The sequence below is a fragment of the Coregonus lavaretus genome (genome assembly GCF_964263955.1).
Source record: "Coregonus lavaretus genome assembly, chromosome: 1".
Taxonomy (NCBI): Eukaryota; Metazoa; Chordata; class Actinopteri; order Salmoniformes; family Salmonidae; genus Coregonus; species Coregonus lavaretus.
Genome location: NC_139988.1, coordinates 27,441,237 through 27,467,529, shown reverse-complemented (window position 1 = coordinate 27,467,529; position 26,293 = coordinate 27,441,237). Strand labels below are relative to the sequence as shown.

The window sequence follows — 26,293 nt, the reverse complement described above, 5'->3', positions numbered from 1 at the left end:
TAATGCCAATACCTTCCGAGATCTGTTTGGAAAATCATTTAAAGCCCTGTGGAGAAGGTAGGTGACATTTGCACACTTTAACCACAAAACAAATCAGGGCCGTGTCAGCAGCACGTATTTAGTTAGATGAATTATGATTTTTGGCTCAACATTTTGAAAACGTGAAAGCGTTTAGAATAAAAATGTAATAAATATAAACTAGCCTATCCTCCTGTATGATAATACACTACATACGCCCACACACACATAACATGCACACACATGCATACTGACGCCACACACATACACACACATTTCCACACTCACAACATACGTTGCTGCTACTGTCTATTATCTATCCTGTTGCCTAGCCACTTTACCCCTACCTATATGTACAGTACATAGCTACCTCAATTACCTCGTACCCTGCACATTGACTCGGTACTGGTGCTCCCTGTATATAGCCATGTTCTTTTCTACTCCCTATATATATATATATAGGCTAGTCATCTTATTTTTACTCGTAATTTGTATTCGTTATTCACTGTGTATTTATTCCTCGTGTCACTATTTCAATTTTGTATTTTATCTTATCTTTAACTCTGCATTGTAAGTAAGCATTTCACTGTTAGTCTACACCTGTTGTCTACGAAGCATGTGACAGATAAAATGTGATTTGATCCCTTTACATTCTAAGCCTCATATTCAATTATAAAATTGGGTTGTTTTCAAACACAGCATTTTTAGATTGTAGAATGTCGGTTATTCAATTTAGTTACTTGTAGTCTTCAAGATCTCGACCATAGGCTAATACTAACCATGTTCACAGGTATTACGTCCTCAATGGTGCAAAGTATTTTGCATCATCATGTCCACATATTGTGTGTTCAACTTCTAACAGGCAGCTAAATACAGATACAATGCAGATATTATTATTATTTTAGTACTTGTATTGTGTCTGTCATGATGAAATTCGTCATCAACCCCTAAGAATGTTTAGAAAAAAGCCTACAATATTTTGAAATCCATATATTTGTTTTTTTCTCTTTCGAATTTCATAATTTCATGAAGATGGCTGTTGGCTTAATTTGGAGAAAAAAAAGTCGTTAGTTTACCTAAGTATTTGAATTGTATTTCCGTTGTATCAATGTTTTAACGAATCTATTGCATATATGCGATCGAGTAATGTGAAAAGTTATTAGACCTATTAAGTTCAAGGCTTAGATCGAAAAGTCTATCAAAAGTGTATGAAAATGTTGGAAATACAAATGGAGTTTATTTCGATTTAGCACTTGATATTAGCCTACATATTTCATAATCCTAAATTAACCTATATTGCTCCTGTTTTATAATTAGTCATCTTTTTTTGTGTGTGTAAACAATGAAATTAGGATAATGATGACTGCCAAATTGTTTTTAAGCTTTATTTAGTTATTATTTGACTATACAGTTAAACTCGATGCACATTCCTGCGTAATAATTCCAATATTATTATCTAGGCCTTCTCTTACATGTAGGCTACTACATTTAACTGTATCCATCAATGTTGTCAGTGTAATGTCTATAGGCCCATTTGCCTTGCAGGTATACAGTATCAAAAAGCTCCCTGTGCGTTGAAATGACCTCAATCTCCAATAGAGAATAAAGAAAGTATTTAGCTACACATAAACGCATGTAGAAATGTCGTCTGGTTATCCAGTGTCTTTGTCGTCTTTTAGTAAGTCCATAAAGTTAGTGAATGTCATGTGAGGAATTGTAGCTACACCATTATGTCAATGCATGCCCCCACAAAGCGCATTGCTTGAGATCCATGGCTGGAAGCAGTACATGTAGGGGTAGTATCCATATTGGTAGGCCGGGTATAGAGGCAGAGCAGGCAGACTAGGAAGCTCGTCCCCTCGGTACTGTCTCTGATCGTCTCGAACCAGGATCTTCACCGCCACTTTCTTAGCCAGTGTGGCTGGTGTAGAGGAGCTACAGGCGGCAAGTTTGGCCGCCATCTGCCGCCGTTTGGTCTTATATCTCCGGTTCTGGAACCAGATTTTCACCTGGGTTTCCGTGAGCTTCAGGGCGCCCGCCAAGTTCGCCCGTTCAGGACCGGACAGGTAGCGCTGCATGTTAAACCGACGCTCTAGCTCATAGACCTGTGCTTGGGTGAAGGCCGCACGGGAGCGCTTCTTGTTACCAGATATGGATTGGCCCACCGTGCTGTAACTACTCTCCCTTTCATCCTCATCTTCCTGATCCAGACTGGGTTGTTGTTTGTTGTTTATGTCTGTATTGGAGGAAAGAGAAAAGTAAAAGGCCTTGTGGTTATTTGGCAAACAGGCGACCTCGTTATTTTTCAAATAGCAACAACATAGGCTAGTCTATATCTCTCCAGGACACCGCGTGTTTCCATGTCATTCAAGTGAAGAGGTCCCCAAGCACTTACACTGATGTTTATTACTCAATAAATTAGGCTACAAGTTCAAAGCCAGTAAGTAGGGTTATCATTTTACTCTTAGGCATATATATATATATATTGGCCATATACCACAAACCCCGGAGGTACCTTATTGCTATTATAAACTGGTTACCAACGTAATTACAACAGTAAAAAGTAATGTTTTGTCATACCCGTGGAATACGGCTTTCACCCAATCAACATTCAGGGCTCGAACCACCCAGTTTATAATTGCATTTAGATTCATGGTCAATACCAATAATCTTATAGACAGACAGAGGGCTACCTTTTTTGCATGCCATGTATTCCGCATCCTCTCCAGTGGACTCTTCACTACCGGACTCGGACATAGGGTTCCGGATGTCTCCCAAACCGGGAGAGGAACTAATACTTCCTTGGCAGATGTGTTTAATCTCCATCTCACCCCACTTGTGCTCGTCACTGCAATCCGATGTGGATGAACCGGGGCCCCTCAAGCTCCCATCCCTGCTCTCGGTTTGCCGGTCCTGGTTGATGGAGGCAAGCTTTAACGTGCAGAGTTCTGTCATATCCCGTGAAGTTGGAACGTTGTCTCGTGCGTCACGTCCCCGGGTGAGGATGTCCTTGATGGAGAAAGAGGAGCAGCCCAGCGCCATGATAACATTTACGCAATACCAAAAATAATTATATCACAACCGAAGTTTTATAGGCTACTCTCTCAACCCGCTCTCTAAAGTCGTGCGACGCCCATCCAGAGAACCCCTCAAAAGTCTAAACTCTCCAGGTATTGATCGGGTTGTCCTCTCCGTTGCTCTTCTCTCTTGATCTTCCCCCGAGGTGATTTAATTGCGGTGAAACAGCCTCTGGTCTAATCAACAGCGGATGTGTCAGTAGATGTCATGTCCACACTACAACTCTCACTACTGCCACTGAAGCCTGCGCTGATTGGCTATCTGAGCTGGTTATCCCCGCCCCAGTTCGCCTTGCCCTGTATGTCTATCCCTCAAGCACTTGACTTTAATTGAGGACGGAGAGCTACACTGGATAGGCTACTTGGGCGTCATTTGAAGACAAGGAGAAAAATCCTGCAGTCATTGTTTAAGTGTTATGTAGTAATATGTAATGCCATTTAGCAGAAGCTTTTATCGAAAGCGACTTACAGTCATGTGTGCATACATTTTTACGTATGGGTGGTCCCGGGGATCGAACCCACTACCCTGGCGTTACAAGCGCCATGCTCTACCAATTGAGCTACAGAGGTAGCACAAATTCAGAACTTTTTTAACTTATGTTTGAGTTTGACAACAGTTGTTATTGGAATGAGTAGAAAGTAGTGACCGTCAACAGTTATGGGAAAGGTTTGCTGTTAGGTGGGGTGATTTTGTTGAGGGCAATCTGTGATGGGCTATTGGCTCGCGGAGCTCTGCAAGATCTAAGAACATTGGATTTGTGTAGCCTACTCTTATCTGGTTTTAATGTGTTATGAAGGATCAATAACAATGGATGTGGAGGCGGTCGTGCACCATAGCCTCACCGCCTCAGGCCTCATAGGCTATCCACACTATAGGAATTCCATAGGCCTACGCATTTCAATATTAGCCTACATTAATTTTAGTAAAGAGGGTGACATTAAAACAGGGAGCCGACATATAGTATTTTTTTAAAATTTTTGTCCGCAAATGTGTGCTTCGCCCCTCTGTCCATTTGGTTGTAACTAGTAACAAAAAGTTACTTTCATAGACGGTCCTGTTTTTTTTTGTTTTTCTCATGGTTTTAGAACGTTTTTCTGACACTCATTAAAATGTTTACAGTCCTAATCACCTTTCCTGTGCTTTTGCCTTGATGTGGATTTGAAGCTAAAATGGTGCGTAAAATGGCCTAAACAGTAGGCTATGCATGTCCCTTGGATCAAACGCTGCAAAACTTTCAGCGAAATGACTGTTCAATCAAATAAATATTTAAAGTTTACGTGTGTACATAACGGATCAAATATCAGGTGAATGTAGTAGGCCTATATACTGTAGGTCAATGTTTGTACAGTGAGTGAAGCGCTGATTACCCTCGTGGTTTTCTCAGGTGTGGCATTTCCTGTATTTGCTGAAGGGATGAGCAGAACATTTTAGGCCTTCATAAGAGATTGTTTTAAAAGAGTATGCCTAACAACAACATATCTTAGTTATGGTCAAGTGAAGAAAGGGATGGAGAAACCAACGAGCACCTCAATTACTCATGCGATTTTAGAGAAATGTGAAAGTGAATTGTTAAGGGACTCTCAGGGGTGTCAAACTCATTCCACGGAGGGCCAAGTGTCTGCGGGTTTCGGTTTTTCCTTTCAATTAAGACCTAGACAACCAGGTGAGGGGAGTTCCTTACTAATTAGTGACCTTAATTCATAAATCAAGTACAAGGGTGGAGCGAAAACCCGCAGACCCTCCGCCCTCCTTGTAATGACTTTGACACGTGATTTAGAAACTAGAACATTTCAGCAACAGAAAGAACACGGTCATCCATCTTACAGCAGCTCTTCTGGCAACCATGGTGAGGTTGATGTATTTGGAAAGGGGAAGACTCAGAGGATCATTGCGCGTGAATATAATAGCCTACATTCTGTAAGTAATCAGCTCACTTTAATTTAACTTGCTGTCAATGTTAGTTAGTTCATGAGTAAGTAGCGCCACCCTGTGGTAGTAATTATTACCACACTCAGTAGAATGGCTCAGTCATAACATTGGTTTGAGAGAGTATTGAAATACAGCCTGCGCCTTGACAAGTGGCTCCAACACAGAGCTGATCTTCACGATAGAACAAAAATAATCTGAATATGATCTCAAATGAAAATGTGTCATGATAATTAGGGTAGCCTATATGTCCTCTAAATACAATAATTGTGGGAAACTGTTTACATAATACGTAACTACACATTGCTAAGGTCCCCTGTAGCTCACTTGGTAGAGCATGGCGCTTGCAACGCCAGGGTTGTGGGTTCGTTTCCCACGGGGGGCCAGAATGAAAAATGTATGCACTCACTAACTGTAAGTCGCTCTGGATAAGAGCGTCTGCTAAATGACTAAACATGTAATTATGTTTCATGTTTGATCATGCTTTTATTGAGACATTCCATTGTTCTTACTTTCTTGGGATTTTTAAAATAACTTTTTGTCCTACATTTTCAGTTGTATATATATTTTTTGTGATTGGATTTTTCTGTCATTAGCCTAGTCTAGATTATTTTTTTTAAAAAGCTTTTTAACCTCATTTAAAATAGTTGTGGCGTATCTACCTAAATACACACGTTACCTTGATGCGCAGCTACTCGCAGTCCCCCTCCGCACGTGCACACGCACGTACACACGTGTACAAACACACACCTCCCTTGCTGTCTCTGTCCATATTGTGCAACCTTCAGGCCTACCTTTCATTGATGTGATGACAGGTGAGTGATCTTGCCTCTTGGTTGTGTTTTGGTCCCCTGACTAAACAGAGAGGTCTCTCTTTCTCTCTGCTCTGACTAAAGAGAACACACAGCCCGGAGGTGTCAAAACATGTCTAGAGAAGAAGTAATGGAAATTCTGTTAAGCAAACCTACAGGTGTTCATGGTAGCCTATATTACAGGATATTTGTAGCCTACCTATTGTAGGGTTCTATGCATGCATAACGAATATATACTTTTTTCAGCATCATCACAATCTCCTAAAATTCTGTATGATTCACATTTATTCAGAAGCATAGATATTGCAAACATATAGCCTACATAGGCCTATATAATGCTATTTTACAGCCTAGACATGTTTATCTATGCCTCTACTCTTTCCATCCGGGGATCCGGAGCGCATCTCTGTCATTCCCCAACCACGCTGACAGCTGCTGCTGCTGCTTGGGTAGACCAGGATGAAGGAGTAAGGTTGTCCATCAGTATTTAAGTTACTCTGCTTGGCCTATAGCTGTCTATAGGCCTACTCTATATTTGGCCTTTGTTCTCTGTAACCGTGGGAGACTGTTTTAGGAAACTCCGTGAGAGCCGTGCGCCTTGTGGATGAACTGCTATCTTTGACAGCGATAGATAGCAATCACGGCTGTGGCACTCACTCTCCACACACACATGCGCGCAGGCACACACGCTGTGACACACACACACACACACACTCACTCACACACACCGCGTCCTCAGGCATCGCCCTCCTGTCGCTATCTCTATTTACTTTAGGGTCTCTCTGCCACTTACCCTGACATAGGTATCCTCTACCGGCAGTGCAGTATAGCCAGGGGAAGAGGCCTATCACTGGAGACAAACACTGTTTACGTTTTTTTTCATCTCCATTAATGGCGTCTACATATCGGATCAGTTTCGTTGAAATTACATGGAAACAACCTTGATTCAACCAGTGTGTGCCCAATGGGATGTTTCCCATTTTATAGGTGGGAAGTTGGATGGAAGTTACCATGAGAACACAGTGACATTTCCTCAAGGGCAAAAGTAGTGGAAAAAGTGGCAACCCAACTATGTAATCACTGTTTCTAATTGGTTCAGGCCTTCATCCAATGACAAATCGAATTAAGGCAACTCAGTCTAATTTCAGTTTCACAGGTTAAAGGCCTGGTGCAGTCATATATTTCCACACTATGAGTTTGGAATAAAACTGTGAAAATGATGAGAATGCCCTTTTTAGTGTAAGAGCTGTTTGAAAAGACTGCCTGAAATGTGGGAGGGAGTTTTGGCCTGCCTGGTGACATCACCAGTCGGTAAATTAATTAATAGACCAATAAGAGAGTTCCAAACCTCTCTGCTAACAACAGGTAGCTTTCAGTTTTCCCCACCCCACAGACCACTCCTGGACCAGCCAGGTTGTTCAAGACTGACATCGAAACTGAGGGAAATGCCTTCAAACCGGCCAATAGGGGCAACAGTGAGCACTATTACCCCATGAGTAATCCCATGGGTAATGCCATGACTCTGGATCAGAATGTTGTGTGTTCGATCCCAGTCGTGGACACTTTTTTTTTTAAAGAAAATTGAACCCTATACCAAACCTTAACCCTTACCTTAACCATTTGCAATGAGTGAGTTCCTTAACTTAACCTTGAACTTCGAAATTTGACATTTGGAGAAATGGAATGATAAAGAGCAGTAGGAGAAACAAAAGTTATTCGAAATTTGACGTTTGGAGCAACTTCAACATTTTACGTTTGTAGAACGTGGATGAATGTCTAATTCTGCAGTGAGACTGTGAGAGTTTGTCTCCACATGGTTTAAATGAAGAATTAGATTTCACCTCCTTCCTATAAGCCAAATTTAGACTGTTATACAAGAACAATGTAAATATCAGATTTTGCATATTGTTTATGAGTTGGCCCCACATATTTATGAATGGCTGTGCCTGATGTCCTTTGTGGTGGGCTAGCTAATTAATTGATATGATGTATTCAGGTGAGTGGACACATGGGGAGCAGTTGATTCGTGAGTTGCCCTTTGCCCGCTCCCTTACCTTATAATTCTGTATTTCTTCGTGACACCTGCTGCTCATCGGTTGTTCTCTACAAATGCTGTTTTGAATTCAAAGAAAATTGTACCTACACACTGAAGAAGGCTGTAAAGCCGTAAAGTCTGTGTACGTTATCCCTGATGCAGTGAAAATGTAATAATGAAGTAAGCTTTATGCAACATATTTTTGAATGCGAACCCATTACACTTTTTTGTTTGTCTGAATTCGTGGGTTTACGCACCAGCCAAGCTTCTGGGAGGGCACAGTGGTTCCTCTTTTGATTAGAGCTTGTTGCCCAGACAGTCATAACAAAATTCTTGCTTGAGAAATTGCTCTCTGCTAACAAGATATTTGTGTTTATTTTTGACAATTTTTAATTGAAAACAATCACAGTAAGGTCCTCAAACAGGGATATGGTCCCAATCGTTTTTCCACCCTTTTATTTTTCCCATATGTTTTTTTATAAACACTTAAAATAAGGGCTGTGTTTCGTGTATGCTTACCCTGGCGGGAGGTTTGATAACCATGTAAATCTCTTTATATTTGCCTGTATTTATCCCCCCAAAATTAAACACTAATTAGCTGCTAATGTGGCTATCATAAAGAACTACAAATGCCATGATGATCTGGACAAGACTGCCGAGGCAAAGGTAAGAGTCTATGTATTAACTACTTAATGTTAGCTAAATGTAGTAATGAATAAATTGGCTAAATGTCTTTAAATGTACAATTCTGTGAACTGTCTTGTGCAAGTTTTAAATTGACACAATACCTGTTAGCAAAGGTGTCAGCTAGAAATAATGTGCAGGAGCTTGCAGGGATTTGTAGCCTTACATGATGTCTACTTTGATGCTAACTAGCATTTTCGAATCTGAGAGTAAATAGAGCTGAATATGTTGATAAAAGTCACCTTGTCCAAGAGAGATTTACATGGGTATCAAAACGTCATGCCAGGGTAAGCCTACAAGAAACACAGTCCTTATTAGAAGTGTTTCTAAAATCCCCTATGGGAAAAATGAATGGTGGAAAAACGATTGGAACCATTTTCCTGTTTGACCGCTAGGTTTTATGGGTATCAAGACACCTCCACTGTGGGGCTCTATACTAGGCCATTAGTAAGAGATCAGTTCAGCATACTATGCTAGCCTAGGCCTAGGCCTAGAATGTCCTTGTTGGCCCTCCGTGGGTGCGCGATCAGACCATCATAGCGCATTGTCTGGATAACGTCTGTCTCTAGCCTAAATTCTCCATTCTGTCTGTCTGAGTTCTGGCTCTTGTCTGTGTCTGTCTGTGTTTCTGGCCTGCTCTGCTATATATGCATCTCTCTTCAGCTCTTCCAAAGCGACGGCTGGAAAACGGACTTCGATGGCGAACAGTATGCTGGAGCCATATCTCAAACATTTATTTTTGGTATAGCCTAACATATCATAACATGAAGACGATTAATTTACTTTAATCGTGATGTATTTTCGTTATTATTATTTTTCCTTCGGAAGTTTAATTGTATCCTTAGATTGCAAATAATCAGCATAATTTTTGGCCTGAAAAAAAAGATGTGGAACTGAATTTGTCAAATGCAAAACAGAGACTAAACGTCCTTAATGTGCGGGGCACTGCTGGAGAACCTGTACAAAACTAAAGCGCGCTTCTCAATGGCCAACAATGAGAACATACAGTATCAGAAAGTAGGCTAGGCCTATCGTTTCAACCACTGTCAATCAAAGCATTTTAAAAACGCCATGAATAAATCCGACATTTGTGCACACATATTTATGCGTTTATGTACAAACACAGCACACCTTTTCTAAATGGGATTGAAGGAACTTGACCAGCCACCTCAAGTTTCATAAGGTGTAAAATCGCATTCTCTCTCTCTCTCTCTCTCTCTCTCTCTCTCTCTCTCTCTCTCTCTCTCTCTCTCTCTCTCTCTCTCACGCACACACACATAGTGTTGCCCTTAGCAGGTTCCCAAGAGACCGTTTATACCCCTCATGGTAAATGTCATTAGGCCTATAGACTGACAAAGCAGCATGGGACACTGACCTGTAACCAATGCCCTATTGCAGTTTCATACTGTGTATTATATCAGCCGCATTCGAAACTATTTTCTAAACTGCGAGAGTGCAAAGATACCACAATTGTATTTTCCCTCTGAAAATATAATCAACATATGCCTTCATTTTGATACCAAAATGTTTCACTTTATTTCTCAATAAAGGCTTATTTTCAACAACAACAAAACATACTAAGCAGGCATTGTTCATGTGCACAATATGAGGATACATGTCAAAGTAACAAAAGAAAGGCTGCAGAAAAAATATCCTCATGGATTTTTGATCTTTTATTTAGGGATTTTCTGTTATGTTGTTTTAATAATGTTTTCACTGGTAATGACCACTTTACCTTGTGCAGCAGGCTACATATAAAGTAATATTTATATAAGTAAAGAGCTCAGATATAATCATTGCTAATGTTTACCAGCATAGGCCATTCACATCCTGAGTGATAAGCACCCAATAGTTTAGGCCATATTGCGCACAGTTGCGCATGGGGATTTAGGCAGTCTACAATGCTGTCACAGTATATATCTATATCCAACAGTGACTCTGGAATAGTCCAACAACTTTCAAAAACACGTTTTTGCCGTTGATGATGAAACATCTAGTCTCTTTGTACAAAATTAGTCTCAATATGACGGCTTTCAACGAGAAATCCTTATTGCGCTGCATGGGACACAGAAAGGTTTTTCCTTATACCAAAATACTAGTGATCAATTTGATCAACTTTTGATCAACAAAGCAAATGTTTTTAAATTGAAGATCAACACATTCAGCTACCAGGCCCGAATGCCCTGCAGAGTTCCTTGGCAGGCTGTTCCCTGTGGTGTTTGGGCCTGAGACTGCGACACTCCCAGGTTCCCTAGACCCATATTCATAAAGGCGTTAGCAGTAGTGCTGGGCGCTAGAGCAGGCAGGCTGGAGTACGTGCATGAGTAAGTGTTAGTATATACCGGGTTATTGTATGCCGGGTAGCCATTATAACTATAGGGGCTACCCACTCCAACAGTGTAGGATGTATTATAGTTCTGAGATCCAGCCAGGCAGGGCTTCCCATCACGCACCAGCACCGGGACTGCCACTCTCCTTGGCGGGGGAGGATGGTGTGGGTGTCCGGCCATCTCTAGGGTCTTGTCCTGCCGCTGCCGTTTACACTTATACCTCCTGTTCTGAAACCAGATTTTGACCTGTGTGGAGGTCAGTTTCAGAGTGTCCGCCAGGTGTTCCCTGTCCGGGGTGGATAGGTAACGCTGCTGCTTGAAGCGCCGCTCGAGCTCGAACACCTGCGCCTGGGAAAAGAGTATGCGTGGTTTCCTCCGGGTCCTCTGCTGTTTTGGGGGTTTCTCCAAGTCCGAGTGCGCCTGCGTGGACTCCTCGCAGTCCCTCACTCCTATTAGGCCACAAGGTTCTCGAGAAAGAGAGGGGGGAGATATTTTAGTCATAGTTGACGACAGATCAATCCATTCTTTCATTCTATACAAAATAGCTATTCTAATCCTGGAGGTCCGCAGGCTACTGATGTTTTTCATAATTCCTCTAGGCACTGATTTAGACATTGGACACCAGCAGAGTGGAGTCTTTGACTAATCAATGACACGAATATCAATTTAGCCTATCAGGGAAAATGAAATCGATAGGCCTACCTATGATTTGTTGTTAAAATATTGTTGTTTTCATGTAGTCTGTGGCTTGAAACTGGTTTTTACTTAAAATCTATTTATTCATCTTAATGGGAACATCTAAATCAGGGATGGGCAACAAAGAAAAAAGAAATCTGAACTCATCATGAGTAGTGGCAGTGGCTCACGGGTCTGCATACCCACATCCCTACCCACCACACATGTAGTCAGAGCCGGCCCTAGCCTTTTGGGGGCCCTAAGTGAAATGTAGTATGGAGATAAATGTTTGCAGTTTTTAACATGATATCTGAGTGAGAGTGACTAACAAAATCAATGGGGGCCCCCGGGTTGGTAATTCAACCATGATTACTACAAGTTTAGATAGCTGGCTAGACTAATTTACCAATCTCAAATATGTTAGCTCAACAGTAATTTGAGACTGACTGAGTTTTTTTTATTTCATTTTTTTTACATCCCTGGTCTAAATAGGGTGAAATGCAAAAGTGGGACACTTTTTGGTAGATCACTATGTAGACAATCAAAATCAGTCTACACATACTCAAGTGATGTTTATTTTTAATTAATTAAGGTCTTATCTACATTTTTATGATGAAACAACTTGATCATTTATTATTCAGGAGATGCTAAAAACCCCAAAACAACATCAGACCCGTACCTTTGCTAAAGCATGGCTATCAGTGTTGGTGGGACACTTTAGATATTTTTTTACTAGGATACTATTTTCTCATTAGAAAAATACATTAGTGTTCCACTTCACCTCACACTTGTTATGAACTCACTAATAAGCCTTTGTAGAGGCTTGTAGATAACACACTCTCTGTTTTTATACAATAATATTTTATTGAACCCCCCTCCATGCCCTTAGAAAATTGAATTGGGGACATTCCAAGCTCTTGGTGAAAATCTAACTAAAGGAGTCTGCACAGCTTTTACTTGATCCTGAAACACCTCTACTATCCCCCATATTCAAATTCTGTCCCCTTTCATAAATGTAGCCTATTTTCTATCCTCCTTTTCATGTCATTGTGTTTCCTTTCTTTCTTTTATACTCTTGTAATGTCCCTCTAATGCCTTCCACTGTCATTCAATGCAGTTTTTTCAGGGGGTGCTGCAGCACCCTCAGCGCCCCTACTTCCAGCAGCTACGCATTCATAACTGTTTACATGAATGGTTATTAAAAAGCTAGATTGTTGAATTGTAATTGACAGAAGGACAGAATTATCATTCTAGCTCAAGGTTTCATATGTATGACGTTTTTTCAGGAGTTTCAACGGGTCACCCCATCTAAGAAATCTGACCACACTAAACAAAACCATGTTTTCATGCCGAGAACACATTTGCAACAACCCAATGACATTTGTTCTGATTGGGTTGCAAAATTACCATAGTACAGTACCCTCAAACACAAATGTCCCACTACACTTGATGTCCCACTAATGCTGACATCACCCTAAATAGTAAATACATTAAATAATTAGGTTGTATTCAACGTATAGGCCTAATTAAAGCATTTGGCCCAATATTACTTGTAATTTCTAAAAAGGAAATCAAGTGTGCGGAACATCATTTCTGTCTTATCTAAAGGTTAATTTCAGTGCAGTAGGTACATTTATCTGACAAACAACATGGCTCTTTAAATTATTTCTTAAAACGAATGATGTTGGATTGCTCATATATATTTATATCTGGTGATTCGGCCATGCACGATTTGTCAAAATGCTGTCGTTTGGAGCGTTATTTTCTCCAAAACTATTTATCGTTTATTTACAGGTGTGCGCTGCATGTAGATGACAAATATATTTTTCAAGTGAGACATTTACAAGCTATCGCTTTCTATAAATGGCGCTAATATTGTAATAATCGTTAAACTTAAGTTGTCTAGTTAAATGGAATAAAAAATATATATTAATGGGTGTATTATGGGTGTATTATCATGTAATCGGACTTAATAAACGAGCATGATAATCTAGAATACAGCAATCATAATAGAGCTAGAATAATAGAATATAATACTTTCTTTTAAAATCAAATAGTTAGGATACTATGTATGCTGGTAATCGAACACCCACTCACTGGTGTCGATGTCCTCCTGCTCAACTTCCAGGCTGGTGTCGGCTGAGTGTCCCTGTAGCCCCGGGGAAGTGAATATCTCCCCGGCAAGACACGTCTCCATCAGCCGCTCCTGCACCGTCAGACTACTCAGGTAGGACATCCTCGCCTCTCTCTCCAAGAGCCCGGGGCTGGGACTGTCCCTGTCTCTGCCGGCCAGCATACAAGACGGGGGCGACTGGATGGCGAAGCCGTGCTGCTGCGGCCCGGGGTGAGAGCACTCATGGGGCGGCCCAAGGTGTGAGGCGAGCCGCTGCTGCTGAGACTGCTGCTGAAGCTCCAACTTCAGTATGTCCTTGACTGAGAACGGCGTGGTGGAGGCAGAAATAACAGGGCTAGCAAGCATTATGATCATCGGCACTTATTCGTTCACATGAAGTAGGAATTATAGTCCCTTGGTGAAGTGGCTCATCCGAGCATAAAGAACTCCTCAAGCAGGTGTTTGTTTGGATGGACGGTATTTAAGAGTAAACGGATCCAAAAGGGGGTCTATTCGTCTCTTTGAAGAAGAAAAAATAAAACCTCTACAGTAGCCTAAATGATTGCTGAGCCTTGCTTGTTTGTTCATGGAGTTATGCGAAAGAGGACTGGTTTGTTTCGTGAAGTGACAGCTCTCATCTCTCTGCCCTGTTCTCTCTGCCTCGCCTGCTGTGTCTGTTTAGCTAGTTGGGGGATTTGGTGAGATGCAGTTTCTGTTGTTGGAGGACTCAAGGCAGACGCTTCTTTCCCTCCCCGTGACGTCACGAGAAAATGGGATGGGTGACTGTATGGAGCGAGGGCGCAAGCTCTTCTCTGTATTTAGAGTTTAGAGAAGATTATCAAGTAACAACTATTGAAATGGTATATTATGTTACATGATTCCAGGCCGAAATAAACACATCTCTTTATTTAAATTGGAAATGTAAAAATAAGTAGGTCTACGCTAGAATAATGTGAATGTGGTATCAGCTCTCAGAACCTCTGCATGCAATTTCTTGTCAGGTAGGAGACCTGTTTTCATCATATATCTGTTAATGGTTTGCATATAGCCGAGGTCACATTGAATAGTGTAAAAATGGAATAGTAACCGACAAACTATAATGAACTCAACATAGTTGTAGCCTTCCTCATTATACAAATGGAAGAAGAAGAACCATATATGTCTTGTGTGTAGAGAGAGAGATTGAGTCAGTGTGTGTGCAGGCCTGCATGGTTGAGACGGTTTCTTTTTGGCTGGTTTAATAGGCTAAGAAAACATGCTGCTTATCAGCTGATACGCAGCATAGAGAGGAATACTGATATTAATGACACGTTATCTGTTGCTATCAGTGTAGTTTCCGATTTAAGCTCGCTCTTTCTCTCTCTCTAGGCTACTCTTCCCATCATCACACACTCTTAGATAACCCAAATCTTATTTTCCTCTTTCCACAAACCGCGATTATGACAGAATTATAGGCTAACGATTGCTTTACTGTATTACTAATTGATAGGCTACACAATACTGTGCACATTCGTAACAACTTAAACATTTACTTCTACGGACATTTACAAGTCTATTTGTATTTCTACTGTGTGAAGTATTTTTTTTACCGGTCACTAAGTAAATACAACGGATATAGGCGTACCTAGTATTTGGTAAGATTATAAAACAACAACACATTTAAAAAACCCAAAACGAAGACGTTTTCCCCATACATTTATTAAATGAACAAACAAAAACTTACAAGGGAATCATTGAAAAACATAAAATACCGCATTGTCATGTTCATTCACACACATTTTCGTTTGCATTGCATATTCGCTTGAGGATTGTAAGAAACATTTCGATATTTCTGTCTTAGAATTGTGTTGAAAATATGATAATAAACGTAGCCTAAAGCTTTTATTTATATACATTTAAAAAAATATCCAAACTATAATAATAGGCAATGAGTTATCATAATATTAGGACTACAATTATAGGCATTTACTTACGCTATTACTTCGCAGTCTGTCCTCGCATGCTTGTGTGAATAATTAATTTATTGTTTGAATTAATGAAGTCAAAGATATAGGAAAGCTCTGAAGGCCTTATTGGCTAATCTAAATTGGAACAATTTCACTTACCAATTTTGATACAGTTATCCTATATAATGATGTGACCAAGTACAAGTGGTCTACAGCCAACAAATAACTCTAAATAGTTAGATTTGTTCTGAATATTAAAGGTTTTAATATTTGTTTTGAATTTTGTTTTGAATACATGTTTTTGGCCTGGTTGATTGGTTCACAACTAAAAGCAAAACACGCAACTTATTATGTAGTTGCAGACTAATTTAACCGATTTTTTTCAAGAAGCAAAGAGAAATAGGGTGAGAATAAAGTGTATGTAGACAGGATCCAGACCTGCCATTTTCTCACTCTAGTACTATCCACTGTGTCTACTGGCTCCTCTCGTCGAGGACAGACAGAAAACAGAGCACACTGCGCGTCGGGCACCGCGACTATTTGTGCTGAGATGTTTTATAACTTTGCAATATTATTTACTTTTCTGAATGCCTTGCCCCTCTCCTTTAGACCATATACGTTTTAGTCCTAGGAAGACAGATGCAGGAAATGGGTTTAGACTATACAACACTGATCAACATTTCAAAATGAGACCCAAGCATGGACGATGACACCCATACAGTGGAACACACACACACTGCTAAGTGACAGCCTGTTGAATATTGGTGTATTAAATATATGTTCAGATATATGGACCACCGTCTGCAAGCAAACTTTATCGCAGATCCAGAGGGCAAATCAGAGATGTTGTAATGTTACACCTCTCCTCTCCTCAAGTTGCCTGTCTACAGTGCCCAGGACAGGCGCCAGGGACAAAAGCCCCGGTAGCGCCTAAACCGTGCGGAGAGAAAGACATAATCTCATCCGCTCGCCATCAGCAGAGTGCTGTTTAGATTAGAGGAGCGTCTACTCCGGCTTCTCAAGATGTATGTCTTTAAAACGGCCAATTTGAGAGATGGAGAGGGGGAAGAGGGGAAGAGGGGAGAGAGGGGGAGAGAGAGAGGGGGAGGAGAGAGAGAGAGTGTGTGTGTGTGTAGGGAGAGGGCTATAAACACAATTCGTGCACTTGTGTTTTCCAAAACAATGTCCTCCATTACTGTTTGCGTTGCTTGTATTGGCTAAAGATGTGGTTACACCACAATGAAATTGTGGAGCAATCTGAAACAGACGTTGTTTATGGCTATTTTAGCCTAGGGACACAGGGACACATTCATTTAGGTGGAATGTATTGACTCTCAAAACATGACCGGGTGAGCCAAAGGTTTATTCCTGTTGGTTTATTTACAAAAGTAATGGGCTATACTCTTAGAAAAAAAGAGTTCCAAAATGGTTATTCGGCTGTCCCCATAGGAGTACCCTTTTTGGTTCCAGGAAAAACCTTTTGGGGTTCTAGGTAGAACACTTTTGGGTTCCATGAAGAACCCTCTGTGGAAAGGATTCTACATGGAACCCAAAATAGTTATTCAAAGGGTTCTCCTATGAAGACAGCCAACGAACCCTTTAAGGTTCTACTGAACAAAAATATAAACGCAACATGTAAAGTGTTGGTCCCATGTTTCATGAGCTGAAATAAAAGATCCCAGAAATGTTCCATACGCACAAAAATTATATTTCTCTCAACTTTTGTGCACAAATTTATTTGCATCCCTGTTAGTGAGCATTTCTCCTTTGCCAATATAATTCATCCACTTGACAGGTGTGGTATAAAGAAGCTGTTTAAACAGCATGATCATTACACAGGTGCACCTTGTGCTGGGGACAAAAAAAGGCCACTCTAAAATGTGCAGTTTTGTCACACAACACAATGCCACAGATTTGAGGGAGCGTGCAATTGACATGCTGACTGCAGGAATGTCCACCAGAGCTGTTGCCAGAGAATGTAATGTTAATTTCTCTACCATAAGCGTCGTTTTAGAAAATGTGCAGTAAGTCCAACCGGCCTCACAACCGCAGAACACATGTAACCATGCCAGCAAAGGACCTCCACATCCGGCTTCTTCACCTGTGGGATTGTCTGAGACCAGCCACCCAGACAGCTGATGAAACTGAGGAGTATTTCTGTCTGTAATAAATCCCTTTTGTGGGGAAAAACCCATTCTGATTGGCTGGGCCTTGCTCCCCAGTGGGTGGCCAGTCTCCCAAGTGGGTGGGCCTATGCCCTCCCAGGCCCACCCATTGCTGCGCCCCTGCCCAGTCATGTGTAATCCATAGATTAGGGCCTAATTTATTTATTTATTTCAATGCACTGATTTCCTTATATGAACTGTTACTCAGTAAAATAGTGGACATTTGTTGCATGTTGCGTTTATATTTTTGTTCAGTATAGATAGCACCTTTTATTCTCTGAGTGTATACCTCACCATACTACCAAGCCATAAGAGTGACACAAATATTAATTTGCATAGGCCAGGGCAAAAACGAGTTCTCTTTCCTATGTTGTGCAGTTTTTAGGCTAGCATAATTATACTATTTTCGATGTACTTCTATCAAGTTTTGTTGAGTTAATGTTGTTTATGTGTGTTAACCCTCATACTACCGACTGGGGTATTTTGACCCCAGAGGCATATTTTTGTATCATAGTTCAAAGGCGGTTAATACAATTCTTCAAATGTTTCATGACTTTGTCAATCAACTTGTTCTTAACAAATATTCATCATTGTTTAATGTTTCTGTATCAATTTTGACTTACATTGTCATTTTGACCCCAGCCTACAATAGGCTAATTTTATATACTGTATAGGACCTTTCTTTGAATCTATGTTTCTCTGGAGACATAGGCTAATTACAAGTTATCCATACCACCAGTGGGTGGAGGAGGACCTGCCTAAGAGATTTTGACTAGATAGATAGTTTGCCAAAATATAGCACCCCATGTACTCGCCTATGATTGTAGCCTACTTTTCTATACCACGTATCATATGACTGTGTACAAAACCAAAATGACCTTTTTTTTTTGTGCATAAGAAAATGTGTCAACAGTATAAAAAGTCTGCCAATGGTGAACATATTTGATATAACTGCAATACAGAACTCAGACAGCCTACACTCTGAATCTACATAGAGAGCAATATTGGTGTTTTATAAACTGGATGGTTCGAGCCCTTAATGCTGATTGGCTGAAAGCCGTGGTATATCGTTTCATTGGAAATAAGAAACCTCTGTTTACGGAAATTCTTCAGCGAGCCTCATGTGCTCCATGTAGGCCTACTTCTACCAATGTAAACTAGTCCCTTCCATACCCAACATGCAACATTAACTATATATTATGAGCTCACATCACCTCTTTGCCTCTCATTCTCGTTCCTCTCTCTCTCAGTATTAACATTGTGTAGAACACAGAAACATTGACACTAAGACAGTGGTATTATATATGTAGGCCTATTATTAACACCACCATGTTAAAGAGATGTTTATAAATTAGAATACATACTGTGTAAGCTGATGCATGCCACACGAGATTGATGCAGCATGTGTCAAAAGGTGTCTCAACTGAAAAGATAAACTGGGTTGTTCGAGCCCTGAATGCTGATTGGCAGACAGCCGTGGTATATCAGACCATATACCATGGGTATGACAAATCATTTATTTTACTGCTCTAATTACGTTGGTGACCAGTTTATAATAGCAATAAGGCTCCTCGTGGATTTGTGTTATATGGCCATATACCACACCCCCTCGTGCCTTATTGCTTAATTATACCATGGCATTGTTGAATACTTGTTTCTGATTGGCTTGAAGGGCATTTTAGGCAGTGCATTATTTCCTTTTTATAAACTGGTTGGTTCAAGCCCTGAATGCTGATTGATTCGCTGACAGCCATGGTATATCAGACCTTATACCACAGGTATGACAAAACATGTATTTCTACTGTTCTACATTGCTATCCAGTTTATAATAGCAATAAGGCACCTCAGGGGTTTGTGGTATATGGCCAATATACCACGGCTAAGGGCTGTATCCAGGGACTCAGTGTAGGATCGTGCATAAGAACAGCCCTTAGCTGTGGTATATTGGCAATATACCACACCCCCTCGTGACTTATTGCTTACATAACGCATGGTATATCAAAATGGTAGAATTCAATGGCTATAGTTCATTCTTACATGTTTGAGCTGCTTTTGAAAGCAAAAGTCGAATTGAAAACATTATTGGCATTGTTGAATTGGATTTTCATAATAGCAAGCTAGGACTGATGGTTTGGTTAGCTAATGAGCAAGTCTATTTGTTTGGTTACCAAGGCAACGACTGTAGCTATCTAGTAAACATGCTAGCTACTCAGTGGATGTTGGACACATTTCTACCTGCAAATGAACACACTTCTAGTGGCAAATGTGTTAAATTATCGCCATGGTATAAAAGGGATAATCACTCAGGGCTCAATGAGTTCTCTGGAAAATAATGCAGCTCTGTGGAAGGTTAGTTCCACTCTTCTAGAGCAAATCTAAAGAAGTATTTATTTGAATCCAGGTTTCTCTGGAGAGATAATATTAAGTTATACATATCCTCAGAGGGTTGAGGGGGATCTATCAGGGATTTTGACCAGATAAGCAGATCACATGCAGAGATGGAGCACCTTATGTAGGCATATTCGCCTATATAACTGGTTATAAGTATGACTGTGTACAAAATAAAAAATTACCTTACAAGCTTAGTTGCAGTCAAAACATCTCATAATAGTATGTCAGTGGTATGAATATTTGGTAGAACTGTAATACAGGAACCAGCTACCCTCTAAATGTAGGCCTACACAGTGCAAAATTGGTGTGTTTTCTAAGAAGAATAGGTAGGCTATACAACAGGGAATGTTAAATAGCCTAAATACCAGAATTCCTATAATATACTCCAATATTCTGTATGTGCAACTTGTTATGGTATTTGGGTTGCTATAACATTTGGTTTGAAGTCATTTTGAGGATTTGGGCATGCTTTTTGAAGCATCCTGCCAGCTAGGCCCTACCACTCCCATTGTTTCACAAGCAGCGATGCTAATGCTGGCAATAGGGTAAGTAAATAAAACAAACTAAGCCATATTCTTGGTCATTGTCTCTCGGGATCAATGTTGATGAATCACTTTTTGCCAAAAAAGTAGGCTATATTTCAAATGTTGGTGTACCGCCCATTTAAATTACAGTAGTTTTTACCACCAAAATATGACAAAATTATTAAGCCTATTTACTTAAAAATTCTAAAAACTAGATCATACTATAATTAAATTATGGTAAATCAGTAGGCCTACTTTTAGTACTTAGGTTGATTGTACTTTGGAAAAAAGCTGCACATTATTTAAGACCAAGTGTATATTTTCATTTGACAGAATATGCAAATTAACTGTAAAAAATAATAGTTTTGCAAATGTTTTATTTCAAATAACATTATTTTCATGTCTAATGACGTTATGATAAGAATGAAGTTGCTATTTTGCTCTGATTGTTGCTTTTCCCAATAGTTTCTTCTTGATGTCAAAATGACCCCTTTGGTAATGCATGTATGTAAAATATGTTGATAGTATGAGGGTTAAAAGCTATTATCGTGTCAATCAGAGCAGCCTCGCGGGCTCTGTCCTCTCTGGTCAGCTAAGCGTCAGGGATCACTGATGCACCTTGCTAATGGTGATACTAGCACTGCAGATTGCAGTCGCACGGTCCACACACACACCGCACGCCACGATAAAGTAAAAAAACAAAATCCAGCAAAATGGGTCTAAAGCATTAGAGAAAATACCACAGATAATTACAGTGACATAATTACATTAATAAAATATAGAGTTACATGTAGCCCAACTGAAGGTATGATGAAGCGCCAGTCATCCCGCCTGGCCATATTCGATGTCTTAGCTCCTGTTCTCTCTGACATAGGAAGGCTAACACGTACACACATGACGAGATACTGGATGATAAAGTTTATTTTATTTTTTATCCAGCAACATAGGCCTAAAGCATTATAGAAAACACCACAGCTAATGCAGCGTTTAATTTATATTTAATCCAATAAACACGTCCTTCTATTGTAATCATCTAGGATACTTTTCAGCTTTCACCTGCCTTGTGAAAACAACCACCGGGATGAATAGGGTTATTATAAGATCCGTATTGTCCTAACAGCATTCAGCCTGATAACATACTTAATAAAAATCTATATTTCGAAATAGTCTATAGGCTATCATTGGCATAATGACTCCACAATATACATCGAAAGAAAACATAAACTCGTTTTTTTAGTAATGTATTTTTTACTTCTTATTTTTTTTACATATAGGCTATTATTGCCCATATGACTCTGTTCACCATGTGCTTAATGGTAGCGCCTCAACTGTAATCACGATTTTAGGACATAGCCTAAATCTGTCAAAGAAAACAGATGAAGACATTTATAAACTATGAACTAATACACAATGGCCACTTAGGGGCCATTTTCACCCATCTGCTTAGTTCTTTGCCTACCCAGAGATAATGGAATGGCTGTTAACTTTATCAGTGGTTCTCGCGTGCCACTGTCAGCCCTGCTGCAGTCCCGAGCTCAGCTCTTGTGCACTGTCAGCCCTGCTGCAGTCCCGAGCTCAGCTCTTGTTTACAGGGCGGAATAGCCTGTTTCTGGTCTCTAACCAATCCCAGGACCGCCATAGTGTCCAGGAGGCGCGGCCTGCGTTGGATGTGACACTGACATGCCGATACAACATCTCCATCATGATTGGGACAGGTAGAGGTCATGCTGGGAGGTCAGGGCGAGACAGAGCTGAGAGATAAAGGCCTTTTAGGGATGGACCTCAAGCCCAATGCTTCGAATTTCTCAACCTTCAAACCAAGACCCACTTCAAAGACATACAGGGTAGTCAGCAGAATAATTAAACATCTTCGATGTTTATCCAAATTAACCTCAACCCGACGGTTGAGCTAATGTACGCTAATGTGATTAGCATGGCTGTTGTAAGTAATAGCAAACTTTCCAGGACATAGACATGTGTTATATGGGCAGAAAGCTTAAATTCTTGTTCATCTATATGCATTGTCCAATTTACAGTAGCTATTACAGTGAACAAATACTATGCTATTGTTTGAGGAGAGTGCACAACAACAAAAAACGTATCATGGCAACTGGTTTGATGCATTCACATTTGAAGGTAAATAATGTACTTACATTCAGTAATCTTGCTCTGATTTGTCATCCTAAGGGTCCCAGAGATAAAATGTAGCATAGTTTTGTTTGATAAAATCCATTTTTATATTCAAATGTAGGAACTGGGTTCTACAGTTTGAACCCCTGCTGTCTCTGGCTCCACACCCACCCCACCCAGCCATCTAGATGTGTGGAAGTTAGTGTATAAGCTACTGATCCATCATGTATGCCATTCCTGGGAGTGTGTAAACTAACATTTTGTATTACCATATGTATGTTCTCTATAGTTATGTACTTGAAAATGTATCAATTGACCAATTCGGCATATTTGGGCAGACTTAATACAAAATAGTCCACTATTGCAATGCTTCACTGGATCAATCTGAAACTTTGCGCACACACTGCTGCTATCTAGTGGCAAAAATCAAAATTGCGCCTAAACTGCAATATTATATTGTGGCCTTTATCTTGCATTTCAAAGATGATGGAAGAAAAAAAAAAATAGAAAATACATGTTTTTTTGTCTGTATTATCTTTTACCAGATCAAATGTGTTATATTCTCCTACATTAATTTAACATTTCCACAAACTTCAAAGTGTTTCCTTTCAAATGGTATCAAGAATATGCATATCCTTGCTTCAGGTCCTGAGCTACAGGCAGTTATATTTGGGTATGTCATTTTAGGCGAAAATTGAAAAAAAGGGTCTGATCATTTAGAGGTTAAGCACAGGAGCTGTAAAAATAAAATGAAATGAAGTCAAATAAGTACAGTGGGGAAAAAAAGTATTTAGTCAGCCACCAATTGTGCAAGTTCTCCCACTTAAAAAGATGAGAGAGGACTGTAATTTTCATCATAGGTACACGTCAACTATGACAGACAAATTGAGAAAAAAAAATCCAGAAAATCACATTGTAGGATTTTTATGAATTTATTTGCAAATTATGGTGGAAAATAAGTATTTGGTCACCTACAAACAAGCAAGATTTCTGGCTCTCACAGACCTGTAACTTCTTCTTTAAGAGGCTCCTCTGTCCTCCACTCGTTACCTGTATTAATGGCACCTGTTTGAACTTGTTATCAGTATAAAAGACACCTGTCCACAACCTCAAACAGTCACACTCCAAACTCCACTATGGCCAAGACCAAACAGCTGTCAAAGGACACCAGAAACAAAATTGTAGACCTGCACCAGGCTGGGAAGACTGAATCTGCAATAGGTAAGCAGCTTGGTTTGAAGAAATCAACTGTGGGAGCAATTATTAGGAAATGAAAGACATACAAGACCACTGATAATCTCCCTCGATCTGGGGCTCCATGCAAGATCTCACCCTGTGGGGTCAAAATGATCACAAGAACGGTGAGCAAAAATCCCAGAACCACACGGGGGGACCTAGTGAATGACCTGCAGAGAGCTGGGACCAAAGTAACAAAGCCTACCATCAGTAACACACTACGCCGCCAGGGACTCAAATCCTGCAGTGCCAGACGTGTCCCCCTGCTTAAGCCAGTACATGTCCAGGCCCGTCTGAAGATTGCTAGAGTGCATTTGGATGATCCAGAAGAGGATTGGGAGAATGTCATATGGTCAGATGAAACCAAAATAGAACTTTTTGGTAAAAACTCAACTCGTCGTGTTTGGAGGACAAAGAATGCTGAGTTGCTTCCGAAGAACACCATACCTACTGTGAAGCATGGGGGTGGAAACATCATGCTTTGGGGCTGTTTTTCTGCAAAGGGACCAGGACGACTGATCCGTGTAAAGGAAAGAATGAATGGGGCCATGTATCGTGAGATTTTGAGTGAAAACCTCCTTCCATCAGCAAGGGCATTGAAGATGAAACGTGGCTGGGTCTTTCAGCATGACAATGATCCCAAACACACCGCCCGGGCAACGAAGGAGTGGCTTCGTAAGAAGCATTTCAATGTCCTGGAGTGGTCTAGCCAGTCTCCAGATCGCAACCCCATAGAAAATCTTTGGAGGGAGTTGAAAGTCTGTGTTGCCCAGCGACAGCCCCAAAACATCACTGCTCTAGAGGAGATCTGCATGGAGGAATGGGCCAAAATACCAGCAACAGTGTGTGAAAACCTTGTGAGGACTTACAGAAAACGTTTGACCCGTGTCATTGCCAACAAAGGGTATATAACAAAGTATTGAGAAACTTTTGTTATTGACCAAATACTTATTTTCCACCATAATTTGCAAATAAATTGATTAAAAATCCTACAATGTGATTTTCTGGATTTGTTTTTCTCATTTTGTCTGTCATAGTTGACGTGTACCTATGATGAAAATTACAGGCCTCTCTCATCTTATTAAGTGGGAGAACTTGCACAATTGGTGGCTGACTAAATACTTTTTTTCCCCACTGTATATCACATTGGGGAGCAGCAAAGAGTGCAAATACATTTATTTCATTTTTAGTGTAGCAAGTAGGCCTAGTTCACATCAACTCACAGATTACTCAAGTAGGTGTGTCTCACTCGCCATAAGATAATTACACTGACATAATTACATTCATAGAATATAGAGTTACATGTAGCCCAACTGAAGGCATGATGAAGAGCCAGTCATTCCACCTGGCCATATTCGACATCTTAGCTCCTAGTCTCTCTGACATGATAAGGCTAACACGTACACACACACACACACACACACACAAACACACACACACACACACACACACACACACACACACCGCATGGCGAGATACCGGACGATAAAGAAAAAAGAAAAGAAATCCAGCAACATAGGCCTAAAGCATTAGAGAAAACACCACAGCCAATTCAACTTTTAATTTATATTTAATACAATAAACACTTCCTTCCATTGTAATCATCTAGGATACTTTTCAGCTTTCACCTGCCTTGTGAAAACAACCACGGGGATGAATAGGGTTATAATGAGATCCATGTTGTCCTAACAGCATTCAGCCTGATAACATACTTAACGTATCTGTATAAATATAGATTTGTATTATCATGGGCATAATGACTCCATAATATAAATGGAAATAAAACATATTCTTTATTTATTTTTTATTTTTTATTTTTTTACAGATAGACTATTATTGCCAGTAATGACTCGGTTCACCACGTGCGTAATGGCCTCAACAGTCATCATGATTTTAGGACATAGCCTAAATCTGTCAAGGAAAACAAACTAAGACATTTATAAACTATAAACTAAGACATTTACACATTGGCCACTTAGAGGCCATTTTCACACCCATGCTTAGTTCTTAGCCTACCCAGAGATAATGGAATGTCTGTTAACGTTATCAGTAGTCCTCGCGTGCCACAGTCAGCCCTGCCGCACTCCCAAGCTCAGCACAGTGTTTACAGGGCGGAAGAGCCTGTTTCCGGTCTCTAACAAAACCCAGGACCCGCCATAGTGTCTAGGAGGCGCGGCCTGCGGCGGATGTGACACTGACATGCTGATACAACATCTCCATCATGATTAGG

General features: G+C 40.3%; 2 protein-coding genes across 2 annotated transcripts; both read right to left on the bottom strand.

Annotated features, from left to right (window-relative positions):
• Positions 1-1,397: 1,397 nt before the first annotated feature.
• Positions 1,398-3,329, bottom strand: LOC311128457 (uncharacterized protein). The gene is made up of 2 exons (XM_084160610.1): positions 2,712-3,329; positions 1,398-2,254 (listed from the first exon to the last, which is right to left on the bottom strand). The coding sequence occupies exons 1-2, from the start codon at positions 3,058-3,060 to the stop codon at positions 1,752-1,754; spliced, it is 852 nt and encodes a 283-aa protein (XP_084016736.1). The 5' UTR covers positions 3,061-3,329; the 3' UTR covers positions 1,398-1,751.
• Positions 3,330-10,718: 7,389 nt separating this feature from the next.
• LOC311127337 (homeobox protein Nkx-2.5-like) lies at positions 10,719-14,046 on the bottom strand (the record flags this gene model as incomplete). The annotated part of the gene is made up of 2 exons (XM_084159165.1): positions 10,719-11,350; positions 13,656-14,046. The coding sequence occupies 2 exons, from the start codon at positions 14,044-14,046 to the stop codon at positions 10,719-10,721; spliced, it is 1,023 nt and encodes a 340-aa protein (XP_084015291.1).
• Between the last annotated feature and the right edge of the window lie 12,247 nt (positions 14,047-26,293).

Bases quoted from the DNA above. Each gene is read 5' to 3' on its own strand.
- LOC311128457 (XM_084160610.1), bottom strand. From the start codon at position 3,060: ATGGCGCTGGGCTGCTCCTCTTTCTCCATCAAGGACATCCTCACCCGG. The intron at 2,255-2,711 runs GTAGCCCTCTGT...CCTCCAATACAG, and splicing joins ATACATGGCATGCAAAAAAG to ACATAAACAACAAACAACAA.